The sequence below is a fragment of the Ostrinia furnacalis genome, unplaced genomic scaffold (assembly GCF_004193835.3).
Source record: "Ostrinia furnacalis isolate ACB-3 unplaced genomic scaffold, ASM419383v2 OfSCF0631, whole genome shotgun sequence".
Lineage (NCBI taxonomy): Eukaryota > Metazoa > Arthropoda > Insecta > Lepidoptera > Crambidae > Ostrinia > Ostrinia furnacalis.
The window spans coordinates 488,447-506,788 of record NW_021130870.1 but is presented as its reverse complement, the minus strand read 5'-3'; the positions used below and the strand labels follow the sequence as shown (position 1 = coordinate 506,788).

Here is an 18,342-nt window from a genome sequence, read left to right as displayed (position 1 = left end):
ACACGGCCAGTAGGAAACCCTTGAGGATATTAGGCATTGTTCCGGATGAAAACTATAACAGGGAGGTAATGCTGTTGATAATTACGTTTTTTCTATGGTAGACATAAGGGACTGGGGGCGTAGTGCGAGTTTACATCAAACGTATTCGATACACTAAAAACATATTTTCGGTTACTGCTTACACAACAAAAGTGACCACCGAACAGCGATGGCGATCAATGCATTTAAGTCTGGTCGCCATCGCTGCACGCCGGCTGATCGCGTGCTATCGCGTTGGTTTGGTCACTTTTGTTGTGTAAGCAGTAACCAAACATTTCTTTTTGTGTATCGAGTGCTTAAAAAAATGACATTATTAAATATATGACGGATTGTACAGCGACCCATAGCAGATAATTTCAAGAACTGAAATCGTCATCGTCATAGATTTTTTGACGCACTCGAGATCGAATACGTTTGGTGTAAACTCACACTAAGCTCATTGATCATGAGACTACAAGCTTTAGTTACAAAATAGCAACATTAGTGCTAAAAAAGTTTTTGGTTTTTGGAAGAGAGTGAGACTTCGACTCAGCGGTGAAAGTTAAGACACATAGACCTATTAGACTACATAATTAATTATAGGCTTTTGTTGAGTGTACAAATTCACTGTAACAATGTTGTCTAAGTATAGAACTTCAGTGTTAAACCCACAAGGTGGACAGACGATCTAGTAAATGTAGAGGCAGGAAGGCGCTGGATGCATCCCACTAGTACCCGGTCAACCTGAAAATAAACGGGGAAGGCCTATATTCAGCAGTGTAAGTCCTGTAATGTAGTGTAGTAAATGTACCTACTACTACTATTTCTATTTATTTATTTATATTAACCGGCAGACAGTGGTGACTGAGTTTGTTGCGGCGCTTCTTCTCAGCACTTGCCAAATGTTGGTCTCGAAGCGCTGGTAGGGTAAAAAGATTATGAGACATGTAGAGGCTCCTTAAGAGCAAAATGACGATTTGTAAGAACTATTTATTAGTAGAATACAAATAAAGAAATTTTGACTTTGACTTTGACCTGTGGCTGAGATGACGATGATGATGAAGCCTATTGAACTGTGTCTGCCAAAGATTTATATCCAAACCAATTACGCCCGTATCCACAAACATTACTATAAGGTCTCACAGTGCGCGTGGACGCACAGGGTGACACACGAACCAATCACAGAGCTCTAGGCCCGGTTTTTTGAATCGTAGTTAAAATAACCAATGGTCAAATTTGCCAGATGTCAAATGACAAGTGGTTAAATATCAGAAAAAAATGTTTTTCGAACAATGGTTAGCTTGACTTTTCGTACATTTTTTAACTATTAGTTAGCATTTTGTTAATATATATACCATTAGTACCAAAATTTAACAATTTGTTATTTTAACTATGAATCAAAAAACTGGGCCTTATTCAACGCTGTGCGTTCGACTTGCTTCTACACTTAAGCAAGCATCGTTTGTGAATACGGGCATTACTATCATACTTCAGTGGTGTTTTATATTCATAATGTAAGCCAAATACTGTATTTTGCTAACTATACTCTAAAAAATCTTTTAGGTGAAACGTTTCATGAATCAAGTCTACCATTCCAAAGTGGCGCTGAGTGGGTTGGAGCTTTTCTATTTCACGAGGGAAACTATTATTGCTGTGAGTTCTGTTTTATAATAATAATGTGCTTTGTTTTAATGTGTATAAGATCTCACAAATAACGATAAAAAAATCATAGTAAAGAAGGTTCGCGTTTATAAACGTGCAAAATTATTTGAACTTTACTTTCTCTGATGACAATTATGGCTACCGTATTTATGCTCACTAGTTGGTACCACTGAGCGAGTGACAGTAACTACCTTACACTACAGTGGCGTCACCTACAAAGGTAATTGGCGCCACTGTCTTAGACATTAGCTAGTAACAGGACTTACACGCCTTTGGCGCCAACTGGCTAGCTCAAATACTCAACCGTATGTCATCAGAAAAAGTTTAATTAAAGACTATAAATACAACAACCTCTCTTTTATTTCAGGTGTTTGGTGTCCTAGCTACCTATGAGTTGGTATTGTTTCAAATGCGTCCGGTTTAACAAGAAACCATCTTTCTTCATATCCCGACTTGAAAGAATACTGAGAAAGCATTCAAAAGCTGAGTTATACATACCCGTTCATAACCGTTTAATAAACGTTGTTTTAATTAAAATCCAGTTTCCTTGTATTCACTGATGTTCATCTGCTTAAGGTAATTCCATCTAGTTCCATGCAAAAGTGACACAATTTCCTAGTTTCAGGCGTTTGCAAACTTTTCTTGCGAAACGTAACACGTTTCGCACACACGAAATAAAGTTATACCTTAAAAGGTTATAGCCAGTTAAAATTTACCTTAATCCAGGGGAATAAAGAGCAAAATAAGGTGATAACTATGTTGACATTGTTTGATAGTTACAGTTTTTAAGCTCTGTCATTGAATGATAAGGGTGCGCCCGAGCTTGCAACGCGGTGAAAAGCTTATTAGAAATTTCTATGTCAGGTAAAGTACGTATGCTATTGGCCATTATTACGAGGTAAAATAAAAGGTTTTGACCCTAAATGGCGCAATGTTAATAATTGTTTCATAATTCAATTTTGTGGGGTGTTATTTTGGGGGAGGGTTATGTTCAGCAGTGAACGACTTGTGGCTGAGATGATAATGATGATGATGAATTCAATTTTGTACCTTATTGCCTTATTTCAAGACCCGAAATAAGCTTAATTTTTAACTTGTTTACCTAAATCAATAAATTATTTCTTTAAGGTATGTATTTATTTGTTTTACTGAATAAGTCCATAAGTATAATTATCATTAAGCCTAGGAGCAGACCACCGATTTTTTGTCGGCCGATAGTTTAGTCGGGCAGTTAATCAGTATCCAATGGGCATGTATGAAAGTGCGCACATTTGAATCGTCATACAAATTAGAATCGGGCCAAACTATCGGCCGACTAAAAATCGGTGGCTCAGAAATAACAATTTACATAATATTTAGTAATCTCAATAACATCATGTATTTTTTATTGAATTAGCACTAAGACTCAGGTTGAGGTAAGTGCCCTCAACAAATTCAGGAACTCCAATAAAGCTGTAACGAATCGTGATTCCCCAATTATTCCTGCGACCTTTCTGGAATTCCATTAGGAAGTTTGATTAGAAACGCGAAAACATCAAATAAAACACTTCGTAAAACGCTAAAGAGTTTTGAAGTGGTTTCAATAGAATTATCAGATTTTTTGATACTCGTAATCTGAGTTTGGAGTTTTTATTTCATTGCCTTTTGTTTTATTGCCATTGTATCCCGGTTTTTTAAGATTTGACATACTGCATGCGCTCCGCGGGCAGTGTCAGTTCAAAGTGAGCGCAGCCCACTTGGCCAGCCACACTTGGTTGACTTGTTAATCGCATCGTATCCAATTTTTTTTAATAAGCTCTATAGAACAATTTAACAATACAACTTCATCTTAATTATTTTTAATCGGATTTTATAAAATTTATTTTGTATGAAAATTAAAAAAAAACTAAAATGATGATAATATTAAATTTCTGATTTCACCATACCATTTATATGCCCATATTAACATGGGCTAGTGTCGGCTCATATACCCATTTACCTAACACCCTGTATAAGGTAAGGTGTGTTCAATGTGCCGTTACTGTTATCCGATTGTTATTGTATGCGGGTAGGATGGGCATTTGCGCGGAAGTTAACTTGTAGTTAAATTTAAACTCGGACCTTTGAAGATGTAATACAACAAAGGAATCAGTGGCGTAGAAGAAAATGGTTGAATTAGCTGTTGAAATCCAAATAATGTTATAATGTTGTAGCTATGTAATTTATTTGAATTTATTTTGTTACTAGCATGTATGTACAGACGACGGCACGTCAATGTAACCACTGTGGGTTCTTGTGTAGTTTTAATAGGGGCGAGTTTGCAACAAAAATGGGTAACCTGATGTGCTGTCGTGTGTACCATCGGCAACAGTGTTAACTATCCATTGCCTGTTATGTCGTCTCGTTATATCGCAAAAAATCACCATTTTGATGAGAGCGAGAGCAAAAACGGAAATGGATAGTTAACGGTGTGGCCGTGTGTATGTATTGAAGAATATTACAAATAATTGTTGTCATCTAAGCAGTTTCTGGTAGATTTATTTAAGAAATAATAATAGAAAAGCATCACAATGATTATATTCTTTTATTTTTTCAACCTAAAGACTTTCACTTCTGAACTAAGACATTTACACAACGACTGATCCTACGATGCCAGCACCACGCCCTACCAATGGGGCCAGGGCGCTTCACATAATAATAACTTCTTCATCTGCACATGTTTTAATTTAGTTTCGTTGTGGCCATAGGATACGACGTCTACCTACTGCTGGACAAAGCCTACCTTGAGGATCTCTACATCGATCAGGCCTGCGCTGCCCAAATCCTAGTCATCATCATCATAATTTCAGCCATAGGACGTCCACTGCTGAACATAGGCCTCCCCCAATGATTTCCATGTTGATCGGTTGGTAGCGGCCTGTGTCCAGCGCCTTCCTGCTACCTTTATGATATCGTCGGTCCCACCTTGTGGGTAGACGTCCCACGCTGCGTTTTCCGGTACTCGGCCTCCACTCCAGAACCTTGCTGCTCCATCGGCCTTCATCCTGGTACTTCCCGATAATTCACAGATAGTAAATAAAAAATTGTTACAGAGTGCATCAAATTTATTTCAAGTGTTTTATATTAGTTACATTAACAACTCCATTCCACATATTTTTAAGGTAAATGCAATGTTTCATTCAGTTGTCCCACGGTAGTTGTATCTTTTTGATTTTCATTCAGCTGCAGCAATACTAACTCATAAGTCATGATCGTACTGAAGAACTGAAATATTACATTTACAAAAATATAGAATACAATTTAACATTTTTGCTATAGCGACAGGGTTAGGAAATATAGTAGTAGCTAGCCAGGTGGACTGAGAAAAATTGATCCCCAACACCAAACAAACTGGGCAGAAAATCTAAGTATATTATATTAATTTTACTACATACTGGCATAAAAAGGGATATAAGCTACCTTTAGTATTGTGCTTCTTGTGATGGAAAACAACGAACCAGTCAATGCGATTGGGTTATACATCATTTGGAGACGAAAACGTTGTACCTGTAAATAGTGAAAAAATGTGAATTTCGTATAAGCGAGAGGCATGTACGATTAGATTTGTAAATTCTAGAGATATTTTGTATGAAGTTTTTAAACTCAAAAATACTGGCCAGTGTTAACCTTTTATAAAGGTTCTAAATTTGAATTTAAAAAAATAAACTAAAACAAAAGATTCACGCGACATAATGGTAGCGAAGGCCGAAGGTTTTATTTACACCAGTAGTTTTTGGCTATTATTTTGTGTCAAATTTAAGTTTTATAACAAGTTATCTGTTAATTTTGAATTAATGTTATTGTGTGCATCATGCAACGGCGCCATTTAACAAGAGAGGAAATGTTAAGGGCGGTAGGCATGCTTCAAGAATATTCCAGCGGAATGGCAAGGATCGAACTCGCATTTCTTGGATCTAGCCCAATATCGACACCATTGAACTATAGTCGCTTCTAATTGATGAGTGTGTTTTTTTTTAAAATATAATAATATGATACTCGTGCTGTATTTTTCCTTACTTCTTTACTATCCTCTTGGGTTGAGACATCGAACAAAATCAGAAGTGGTTTCTTCGCTTCGGTGTGCACTCTCGCTGCCAGCAAAGACATGAGCAAAGCCCGAGAAAGAAGAAACGTGAATGAGCATAAGAAGTACAAGATCTGCTCAGTTGTAGCGCCAGTTCTGGAAACCAATTCGTTCTTTTATAAGACTATTCCCACCTTTCGTTCCCACCACTGCAACTCCTGTGTAGCCAGGATCTACAGCTTGACCGCCACAAAAAAAAGAAGGTCAAGTTTGTCCCGGGGGAAAGTTAAACTGTCATTGGACTCGCAACGAAATTAATCAGAAGAACATAGGAAGAGTTTGAAATTAAGGTTCGACTTCCCTCCATTGCAAAGCGGATGACACATGACAAACAAACGTTTTTTTATAGCATGGTCTGGTAAGAATGATGGGCTTGGGATCAAAATTATGTTAGTTCATAGTACTAACTCATGAGCTATGATACTAATTACACCCGCCCCCCATGGACATGGCATGTCAGAGTCCAGGCCCCCCCTAGGAAAGCACCCTAGATAGCAATGGAGGTTCCGTCCGAAAAGGTCTCTCTCTCCTATACAAATAGTGATGTAAGAGAGAGAGGAGATACAACCCGGTCGAGTTAAATGCACACCTGGCAGTCGTGACGTCACGTCGACGGTCTCGTACGGACGGACGGGGCGATTGCGGGGAGGTATGCATTTAGTTCGATCGGATTGTTTAAGCAACTCTCAGTCAATTAGTCTAACTTGCGATTAGCTTTTTTTATTTTTTGTATATTTTTTGGTATACACTTTTCTAAATGTTGCGTTTTATGAACATACTTACGAGTACACTTTGGTGCTACATGTTCTGATTTTCACCGATTGAAAACTGAAACAATAATTAATTTATAACATGAAATTATCATCCTTTATTTTTATTTTTTATTTTTTGAATAGTTTTTATTATTAGTAATTTTAATTAGGTTTATGCAAATATATGTATAATAAAATTGTTTATTGAAAAAAAAAACATGAAATTTAATAAATAACGATTTTGAAAGTCAAAATATGGCCCTATTAAGTTTTTAAGTATTATTAACATACATTTAAATCAATTAGACAAAGTTACCTTTACATAATTATCTATGACACATTTTAAAAAGAAGGAAAAACAACACTTACTTGAGTAAATAAAACAGTTTCACAGATATGAACACTAAGTAGTAGGTGAACGAAACTAATACAATCCCTTTTAAATTATGGTTGACCAGTCCGACCATGGTTTCTATTCGTGTATAATATAACCTTAACTTTTCCCAATATCGCACGTCCTGAAAATAATAAAAAAACATACATTCGAATTGAAAACCTCTTCCTTTTTTTTAAAGTCGGTTAAAAATGTACGTAATACCTTCCCAACCCGTCTAGCCAGCGCAGGCTAAATCTTCTAAACTAAACTATTTAACATCACTATTTAATTAAAGGTTAATAACATTCAAGTTTCATAAAAGTTACGGATCTTCATCATCATCATCATCATTTCAGCCATAGAACGTCCACTTCTGAATATAGGTTGCTTTGATCGATTGGTCCAATGCTTTGATCGATTGGTAGCGGCCTGCGTCCAGCGATTCCCTGCTACCTTTATGATGTCGTCGGTCCACCTTGTGTGTGGACATCCCATCCGGTACGCGGCCTCCATTCCAGAACCTTGCTGCCCCATCGGCCGTCAGTTCTGCGTACTATGTGCCCTGCCCATTGCCACTTCAGCTTGCTAATCCGTCGGGCTATGTCAGCGACTTTATACAGAAGCCCAAAGTTGCACAGCGTGTTATGGAGAGAGCTATGCTCGGTGTTTCTTTACGAGATCGAATCAGAAATGAGGAGATTCGTAAACGAACTACGCATCTTATAGCAGATATATTATCTATTTATCGTCGAGGATGCCGCCGATCGAGGAGGACGCCGTGTGGTGACGGCAGAGTAGAATACATTTGTCACCAACTCCAACTCTTCCCGCGGGTGTCGTAAGAGGCGACTTAGGGACACTACACATCAAACAGAGAACGGGCAGCAGCGCATCAAAAAACATCAATATTTTAAACTGCGATCTCCAACCCGCCTGCCAAGCGTGGGGATTATGGCAATACCCTCCACTATAGTGAAGGAGGCTCATAGTCCAGCAGTGGACTGTAAAAGGCTGTTTATGATGATGATGATGATCGTCGAGGATAGTGGGAATCCGCCTAAAGGTCTAACGCTTTAACTTAGTCAGAGTCTGATTTAGGGAGCGGCGCGGGAGGGGTGACATTGGAAGACGTGACGGTGCCTACAAACCTGAAGTCTCGCTGACGTTTGCTTTGGCTTTAACTTTATAAAAACTAGCTATTTGCATTTTCATGTGCATCTTCAAGTTAAAGCAAACCAATACATAATAGTGACTGAGTTCCTTGCGCTGCTTTTTCTCAGCACTGGCCCATTTATTGTCTTGAAGCAGTGGTAGGGTTGATACTAGGACGCGTAAAAGTGCTTTTTAAAAGCCTATTTGCAAAAATAAATGAGTTTTTATAAAAAGTAACTTGCCTTAATGTTTCGTTTACTGATTGCAGTATTCAGATCTCGTATATACGATATTAAATACAAACTGAAAGCCATCGGTATAACATCGGTTAGCCCGCAGAGGATTATTGTTTGGATACGAGTAAACTGAAAAAATAGGGTTATTTACAGTGTAAATCGTTGTAGTTGTTGTAATTCACGAAGGCGAGTGAGCTTTACATGTGTGGCTCGCTACTGTTCGTTTTTCAAAAGTTTTGACGAGACACTATCGTTATGCGCATATACACGTACACACACAAGTAAAACTCACTCGCCTTCGCAAGTTGCATGAACTTTAATAGAGATGGGCCGTTACTAAGAAAATTGCTCAAATTATTTTTAAAGTTCATCGAAATAGGTTCAGTGATTTAAGCGTGAAAAGGTAACAGACAAGTAGGTAGAGAGAGATATTTATTAATTCATAATATTACTTGATATGTGGGGATCATAATTATGACGCTAAAAGTAACGTAGCTTCTGATCCTAGGCTTTGACGTTTAAAGGTCATCGCACTTTTATCAAGTGAAGGGACGTTTACGTTACGGTGCTTACGTAGGGTGGACGCTGGCTGACCGACGGCGAAAGGCGATACGATTACGATCCCTTTCCAGGTTGATAAATGTGCGACGACCTTTAGACTTAAAATAAAAATATAAAGTGTAGGTATACAGAAAATTTTGTACCTGAATAATAAACAATTTCCATATGGCAAAGCTGGTTAAATTAAATAAGTATGAAAAAGTAAAAACGGAATAGACCTCAAGCAGACTCTTGCCAGTTTCCTCAAGTAAATTACAGTTATTTATCAGTTTGCAGTAGAATACTAATGACAGAGTATATTCGACTGAAACAAAAAACAAAGCATTTGAATTTAGGCGGTTATCACTTATCACACTGCGCCGCGCTCCGCCGCGGAGCGCGTGATTTTCATATAAAAAATGGACGCGTTGTCAGTGTGAAGTGCCGCGCGTGTTATCTATACAAACTGAGGTACTTGCATACAATGATTAAATCTGTCGCCCCGCGCTCCGCGGCGGAGCGCGGCGCAGTGTGATAACCGCCTTAGATTCATTGAGGCCTCTGGCCCCTGGGGTTACAGATCACACAGCGCGTCAAAACGCCACTGACAATGCCAATGACAGGACGCTTATGAAAGAAAGAAAGAAAGATACATTTACCTATTACAATGGATATCACACAAATACAGGCAATTACATAGACATGACATTGGCACATAATAATAGAAGAAAAAATAAAAACAAGTGTAAACTGAGCAGTGCCACCCACTCACAAACAAGATGCCCACTGCAACGGGACCCCACTCAGCATATGCCGTGGCCCACGGTGACGAAGGCCACGGCGCTGGTTGCTATGCACGCGCAGTGATCGCCATCGCCGACGCGATTTACAGTCGTTGGTTTGGCTGAAGCTTTCGTGATAGACTGAAGCAGCCACAGCAGAATAATGTTAACAGCATTGTTGTGTTTCGGCAGTTGGATGTAGGATAGCCAGTTTCTCTGTGATTGAGAAATCCGGGTTCGCTTCTACCTACTGCCTGAACATCACTTTTCGTCAGGTGAGATGTAAGCCAGACTCTTCTATTATGGGTAAAAAAAACTATCAAACCCAGAACCTCCGAATCGAGAAAGTACAAATATTTTACTCACCAAAACAAATAGTACCAATAATCCAAAGCTGAGAATCACAGTGCTTTTTTGTATTATTATGGGTTCTGATATCCCGCAGGTGTCTTTCAATTTTTGCCAGTCTCCTTACCAAAATCGGCCAAGCTTTACCTAACTGCATCATTTGATACATAATCACCAATGCTATAACGTGAAAGAAGACATTTACTGAAAAAAAAAGAGGAATTAAATAAATTAATTCATATTGAATAACATTCGGAATATATTTACGTCAAAAAATGAAGAGAAAGAGAACGAAATAAAAAAAAAACCGGCCAAGTGCGAGTCGGACTCGCGCACCGAGGGTTCCGTACAAATCTGCAAGGTTTACAAAGTTCGTTCATTACGACAATCGAGTCATCTATGGTATTTTTATTGCAAAATGAAATTCAAAAGTTTATATTTATTAAAAAATATTATATTTTGTAATGTAACTAAAAATTTAAGGTTTTCGGAATTTTTCCTTTATGTGTGCTATAAAATGTTGCTTCATGCCAAATTTCAAGATTCTAGGTCGACTGGAAGTACCCTTTAGGTTTTGATTCCCTTGCGAGTACTTGCGAGTTTTAAAATATGCAGCTTAAATTGCTGTTTCTTTTGATTGCGTTGACATAGAAGTTTGATTTTGTTACAGCTTAAAGGTATTATAGATTTGAGTATTTGGTATGAATTTCAATTTAATACCTCTACGCGTTTATGAGGAAATGGGTAGTAAGTTTAAATTATTAAAAAAAAAAATATTATGTGATGTAACTAAAAATTTATGGTTTTCGTAATTTTTCCTTTATCTATGCTATAAGACGTTGCTTCGTACCAAATTTCAAGATTCTGAGTTCACGGGAAGCACCCTGTAGGTTTTGATTCCCTTGCAAGTGTCGAAAATTTGCGGTATAAACGGCTGTATCTCTTGATTGCGTTGGCTTAGAAGTTTAATTTTTTCACAGCTTTAAGGGACAGTAGACCTGAGTAATTGATATAAATTTCAGCATCATACCTCCACGCGTTCCTGAGAAAAAGGGTCTTGACAGACGGGCGGACGGACGGACAGACGGACAACAAAGTGATCCTATAAGGGTTTTTTCCTTTTGAGGTACGGAACCCTAAAAAGAGTGCCATCGCGACTAACTCGTGGAACCCTAAGTGATGGTCGCTTGAGAACGCGGTAACAATATTGATTTCAATTGTGTCTCGATTCGCTGGTTGAAGGCCTACTCAATTATATTGATGGAAATGAACGATTAGTGATTTAAATAAATATTACATGTGAAACGAGATAAAACATCAAAAAGCCTTAAAATACTTACTTAAACTTGTGATATAGCCGTTTTCATAACTCCAATAGGCTACTAAAATGGCTACAACTATTTGCCCCAAAAACGAGGCAAAGTAGTAGATTCCATAAAAAGAACTCAATTTGAACCTGAAAAATACGAATAGTAGGTACCTATATTGAAATTGGAATGTAGAAAACCAATTTGGGTTAGATTAGAAAATATTTTTGGATCTAAATCATTTTTGATTGGGCTGTTTTAGGGATAAAGGTAAATTGGGATTCTAGTACGAAGGATAGAAAAATATCAAGGTAAACACTGAGGCACTTCAGGTACTTGCAATAGAAGCGATTTTCCAACCAATATGTTTAAATCTGATATGCTGTCACTGTACCATGGCTTAGTAGGTACACTTAGCGTCGAATAGTTCGTGACAACCAAAGTAGCCAAAAAGTTCGCAACACGTCTTGGTTACAACTATTTGACGCTAACTTTACAACTTATGTCGCAGGAACTTTCACGATTTTTTATATTTTCTATGCAAGAAAGCTGGATTTGAATGGATATAATCCATTCAATTTAAAAAGTTAAAAAGACTTTTTTTTCGTTAATGTTTGACACATTTCTTTCTAACATAGTAAAAATTGTTATTTACGAGTTTCTAAACAAGAAAAAATATGAAAATTACCGTAGTCCCTTGATCGTTGGGTTCCCCAATCCTTCTACCGCTAAAATTCCAGCCCATCGAAACAAAATCATTTGTCTTCTAAGACACTCGTGTATCTCACACTTCTGCTCCGGTGATATATTGTGTACTTTTGTCTTTCTCTTTCTACTTAATTGCATAAATAGGCGCTTCATCTTGTAGATCATCAAATACTGAAGTAATTGAAACAATGTCATCATCATCATCATCATTTTAGCCACAGGACGTCCACTGCTGAACATAGGCCTTCCCCAATGATTTGCATGTTGATCGATTGGTAGCGGCCTGCATCCAGCGCCTTTCTGCTACCTTTATGATGTCGTCGGTCGGTTTATGAAACAAATTATATAGTAATTTCTAAATCCTTAACTTCGAACTCTTCATGATGTTCCTCTGTTTATTTTCGTTGCGGTTACAACAGTACAGCGGGTATCAAGTGGCAGTGAGCGGGGCACATAGCTCGTAGAGACGATGGCCGTTGGGGCAGAAATGTTCTCGAGTGGCGACCACTGGCTGGAAGACGTAGCGTGGGCAGGCCTCCTACTAGGTGGACCGACGATCTGGTGAAGGTCGCAGGAAGAGCCTGGATCCGGGCAGCGCAGGACCGTTCATTGTGGAAAATCTTGGAGGAGGCCTTTGTCCAGCAGTGGACGTCATTTGGCTGAAACGAACGAAAACAGTAACTTTCCCCCGACATAAAATCTACTGATTGATTGGGTTTTGTTAGCGGTGAAAAGTAGTTGCAGATGTGGGAACGAGATGTATGAATAGTTATTTTTTTTAAAGCTTTAGACCTGGAGAAATCCCATCACTCAGAGAACATCACAAAAAATTTAAAAACCTCAATAGGATTTAAGACACTAATATCAAAGATGTAACAGTTATAAAAGTATATTATGTGATAAATAAAATTAAAATAAAATAAATAATTGAATTATGATAAAAAAACTACATAATAACACGTGGATATTTTCACAACGTCCATAATCTACAGAAAGGCGTTTTCTAGTAAATCATTGTAATGAAAATGTTGGTCCGTTTCCTCATGTCAATGCGTCAATACCGGCTGCCACTCCACATGATTTGTGAAGTGGGAGCTTTCGGCGACAAAAAACGGTCAAGGGTGAGTCGAGTTGCAAACAAAGGGTTTCGTACCAATTTATGGAAGATTGCTCATATCAGAGGACCTCATAAGCAGGAAGGCGCTGGATGCACACATGTCACAGAAAAATAATATCGCGCGCGTATTTGCTCACCGTTTAGACCTACCCTGGACTACGACAAACATTTTAAAACCAAAATCAGCTCAATCGGCCCAGCCGTTCTCAAGTTTTAATCAGACTAACGAACATTAATTTATTTTTATTTATACATATAGATAGAAGATAATAATTAGTGGCAATCGAAATACATAATATTCTACTAAATTCTCTTCCTGTAGTAATTTGTGGGATAGTACAGCACATTTATGGTACTTTTGGAAGCCTTTTTAGTACAGGAACCCTAAACGGATTGAACCCCTTAAAAACATTTCTATTTATGTACAATCTCCGAAACTAGATTTGAGGAATAACATTTTAGGGACTTCGGAATACATGCTTACACTACATATTGTATAACTTACACTTACTTGTATAAACAAAATTATAAACGAAATAAAATTAAAACAATTATAATTATTTTACTGTAGAAAACTTCACTCACAAAAATACCTTTCCAAATGAACGACAGGCAAGTTATGATTAAGTGATCCAAAGCTAACACATTTATTTTGTTTTCCCTCGTTATTGTTTCTGTCAAATACAAATCATTGTAACTACTTAATTATAAATAATACAAACAGAATGTCCTTCAAACCGAACCTATGATTAATAATATGTTATTTTAATACAAACAATATGTCCTTCAAACCTTACCTATGATTAATAATGTGATTTTAATAAATAAATAAATCATGTATCTACATATTGTGAGCGTTTAAAAGGTCTAGTCAATGCCTGAGGCATGGGAGCGGCACGGGAAGGGTGTCATTGACATAATGACGTGAGAGAAATTTTAACCCTCGCTGTACCAGGTGGGGTGTGACACACCCCAGTCCTTTAAAAATCGCCATAATTTTAAAAATTTGCAAGTGCTGAATTTGAAATTCTCAGTAGCTGTTATTATGGCGCTGCTGCTTCGATCAGCGCTACAAAATCAGTCCAGCGGTGACTACCAACTGAGTTACATGCCTTTAAATTACACCTAAAATATGTTCAATGAAAATCACAATCACTTTGTATGTTGGGGTATGTCATACCCCACCTGGTACGGGACGTAACTTTTAGTCACTTCGTACACGGAGGGTTAAGACGATCATGCTTTTTTTATGTTACAGGAGGCAAACAACCAGACGGAACACCTGAAGATGGTAAATGATTCCTTAAACCTATACCTAGATACTAAGTTGAACAGACATTTGGCATAGGACACGTATTTTTGTGCCTATGGAATCTGGTCTTACTTCTTAACTTTATTCACTGTTTTACGCACGAAGAAATATTTGTAACAAAAAGTCAAATTCTGTGATCATGAAATGAAAACGTTTAATTAACTCAAATTCGTTTCATTTGCAAAAGGCGGGTACCTATTGATCGACTTTTAACTTACCTGTCCAATTATTGAAGTGGGAAACTTTACCTGTCCAATTCACTTCAATAAGTAGGAGGGAAACTTTTTCCGAAATCTTTAATGACACCCAATTGCTTCGAGTTCATTAAAAGTTGGCCTCTATGCCAAAATAATCATGGCTTAGGCCCGGAATCACCTTTAATAAGTCTGTCGTGTAACTTCGGTGACATACGGAATGAAAATATGGACGAGCGCGTCATACATATTTACAACGTAAAAAGACTACTTACATCAAGCTAAGCAGACTTTATAAGTAAGTTATTTTAGAAATAATAAAAATAGCCTTCATTCAGACACTATTACATTTACAATAACACTTTACATAGAACACTTTAATGCATGTAGCGACTACGTTTGTATGTCACTCATTTGACAAAGGCTTTTTTTTACGTGAAAAACATGCATAAAACTGCATACCCGCCGCTGTGGTCATGGCGACGGGTTATGTGAGGCTATCCACGCCAGAATTAAGGGCCTACCCACTAAAATAACCACGAATGTCCATCTCTCTGAGCATAGAGGAAGTACCGGTATAGCGAGGCCTTGCCGATTTCCGCCTATGCCCAGTATGTCCACGGTTGCAGACCAATCTTTTACCCACATTTGACAAAGGCCTCCTCCAACTGTCTCCATTTCTCTCTATCATTGGCTATTCATGACCATGTGGCAATGGCTTTGATGTCGTTTGATGGTTTCCCCTTTTTGTCCCCTTTTTGTTGTACATGACTACTTTTGACCATTATTCGCTGATTTTTACTCATAACAAGGCAGGTATTTGACCACAATCGCACCTGATGTTAAGTGGGATGCAGTCTAGGATGGTACATGATGCTTCTTCTAATGGTGTGGCCTGACACCTACACTTAAAGTTTGTTGTTTTTATTATGATAATTTTCACATTAACTTTAGCGTTCCCGTTCCTAATACAGACCCGTTTGTTTCCCCAACTAATCCTGAGATTATTGGCAGTGGTATAAACGTGAACGGCGGCTTAGCCCCATCTGGCGACGTCACTGCTTATTGGATGAAAGCTTACTCCATCCGGATTGGATCACAGCTAAATCGCTGACAAGTTCATTTCGAACATTTTTGGACAGGTTGGAGCGTGCCCGTTTGGGTTATTAAGCTTTGTGTTTAGGCTTTGCTGTAATACTGTGCTATGGTTCCATAATATAGAATCCACAAACCCTCTAAAAAAATCTCGTTTTGCACTAATTTATTAACCTTCCTATACCCGCGCGTTGGTCTCTCAGACCGACGAACTAATAATTCGGAGTTTTTTCAAAAAGTTTTAACTCTACGACTTTGCGGTTTTTAGTAGCTTCATGATTTGTGGCCTGCCATTGTTTAGTGTTGGGCGATCGCTGCTGCCAAGTGTACATGTGTCACTTTTTGCTGTTATTCGGTCTGTGAGACCGACGCGGGTATACGTGTTTCTACTTCAGGTATGTTACTATTGTTTTATTTTACAATATTACTCAATAAAATGTATTTTCATATTTTAGTGGCGTTTCATATCAATTAAGTATTGCTGTATTTTATTATTATTAATTTGTTTTAGCCATTTTTGTCGTAATAATGAACGAAGAAAGGATAAGGGCGCTGTTAGAATGTGAAGATTCGGACTCCAACTATGATGACCAGAGTGACAGTGATGAGGTGGTGGATGATTTAGAAGTGCAGGAGAACAATACCGATTCTGAGCAGAAGGGTGATTTGTCAGATGCAAAAAGTATTTTTGTCATTATACGAGCATGCAGTAATGGTATGTTCCGGTTATTATTCCCCTGAAACCACTAGTGATAAATACTGTTTTGTTCTTTTATATTACTAAGGATACTTCCATTTATTATATTTTATAGTAATTTTTTAGGCTTCAAAAGAAAAAAAAGTTTATTTTTGTTATTAAATTTAGGCTGATGTAAAATTTTGTTCAAATTTTAAGTCTGATTTAAAGGCTGATTAAACCAAAATATCTATAAATATAAAATTTGTTTTAATTTTTTTATGCAATTATAACCTTAACGTATAATTTAAAGCAAATAATAGTAATATACAGTACACAATTATACTATAAAACACGAGCTCAACTTTCGGTCTGAGAGACCGTGCGCGGGTATATGTGTAATGCTTTTTGGCGCGGGTATACGAAGGTTAAAAAAAAATATACTAGTGCTACTGGAAATCACTATCAAACGAAGAAAGCAGTATCAAAAAACCACTACCTACGTAAAGTGAGAATGTAGCATTATAGTAGTAACTAGTAGCAGACAGACTACGAGACTACGACGCTACGACGTAGCAGTCCCGAATTTCGTAGTACGCCGTTTCGTAGTACCCCGTTTTGTAGCATTACTCGTAGTGTGAAGAATTTTTATAATTATACTGAAGTATTTATTAATGATGTTGGTTGGCGAAGAAAAGTAAAAGTTTTTATTTTCAATCACTACTTCATGGATTTTACATTATTTAAAGCAAACAAGCCTTCGACTTCGTCAAAACGCAGAAACCAATTCTGCGTTCCAAAAGTCAAATAAGTAAATGTATCTTATTTTCTCTAACATAATGTACTCGAATGCTTCCGGCTTTATCATACAATCTCAAAGTTAAAATAACTTCATGTAATAACTACGTAACATGTTCACTGTCCTCAAGTTTACAACAAGGTAAACTAGCAAATGGTTTGTGAAGTCTCGACATATTGTGCTGAACTAACAAGTCTATACAAACATGCAGGGCTTGACGTGAGCTCACCAGTTATGGTGATTTAATAAACTGAAAATTTGTGAAAAAATATTGAAGTAAATGTTATGGAGATTTCTTATAATTACCAAAAATAATAGAATGAAACTAAACATACTTGTATTCGTACATGTTATTATGTACATTTCCTAATTTCATTCTTATTATTTTTAAAGACGTTAGAAATTATATTTCACTGTAGGTAAAGCAATGTTAAATAAACAGAAAAAAAAAACAATCTGATGTATAGACCTAAACATTTGTAACAGAACATTAAATAGAGTTTCTTCCGTACATTTAACACCAAATAATTATTTTAAAACGAGCCATTTTAAAACCAACATGCGTATTGGAGAAACGAGCATGCTCAGGAACATTACAAGAGCGAATTTTGATCACCATGTATCGTCAAATTAAAAATGTTATTACTGTAAACATGCTGTTCATAATAGGGGCTCTCACGTACATAACGTGTATTAAACATGGATTTAACAATCAACACACTGTCACAACTAGCGCAGTGTCATTCCGTGGGCACACTTTGATAGTAAATATGAGATACGCAAAAGACTTCCAGACGGCTTTTTCTGTGCGTATGTATATTATTAATTTAATTGCGGCATTTTTCGTATTTTAAAATATGGATTTGAAAATGGTACCTGCAATGAATGTGGGGTGAACTTTCACTGGCAGCCCTTTTAATCTGACAAAGCTAATGATAAAGCTGGTGAAACCCATTTTGTTGTCCGGTAAAGTCAGTGTGACTGCTACCAGGCCTATTCATCTCCGCGAGTTTGCATCTAATAAAAATAGAAACACAAAATATAATTCATGCATAATCATGTATTTTTCCTCCGCCATTTTCCGCAGTTTAGCACCTCACGTCACACATCATTTCACCGAACTCAGCCCTATGGCTTCGGACGTTTGTCACTAAAGTTTGTCAACA

The 18,342-nt window shown here is 37.4% G+C and overlaps 1 protein-coding gene across 1 annotated transcript; it reads right to left on the bottom strand.

The window, feature by feature from the left end:
• Nucleotides 1–4,815: 4,815 nt before the first annotated feature.
• LOC114366397 (gustatory receptor 5a for trehalose-like) lies at nucleotides 4,816–7,001 on the bottom strand. Its single transcript, XM_028323260.1, has 4 exons — nucleotides 6,904–7,001; nucleotides 5,716–5,878; nucleotides 5,119–5,205; nucleotides 4,816–4,923 (listed from the first exon to the last, which is right to left on the bottom strand). The coding sequence occupies exons 1-4, from the start codon at nucleotides 6,999–7,001 to the stop codon at nucleotides 4,816–4,818; spliced, it is 456 nt and encodes a 151-aa protein (XP_028179061.1).
• Nucleotides 7,002–18,342: the final 11,341 nt, after the last annotated feature.

Excerpts from the sequence above, each read along its gene's own strand:
- LOC114366397 (XM_028323260.1), bottom strand. The coding sequence starts at position 7,001 with ATGGTCGGACTGGTCAACCATAATTTAAAAGGGATTGTATTAGTTTCG. Across the intron at positions 5,879-6,903 it reads AAACTGTTTTATTTACTCAA|AACTGGCGCTACAACTGAGC; the intron begins GTAAGTGTTGTT and ends ATTGGTTTCCAG. Across the intron at positions 5,206-5,715 it reads CCCAAGAGGATAGTAAAGAA|GTACAACGTTTTCGTCTCCA; the intron begins GTAAGGAAAAAT and ends CACTATTTACAG.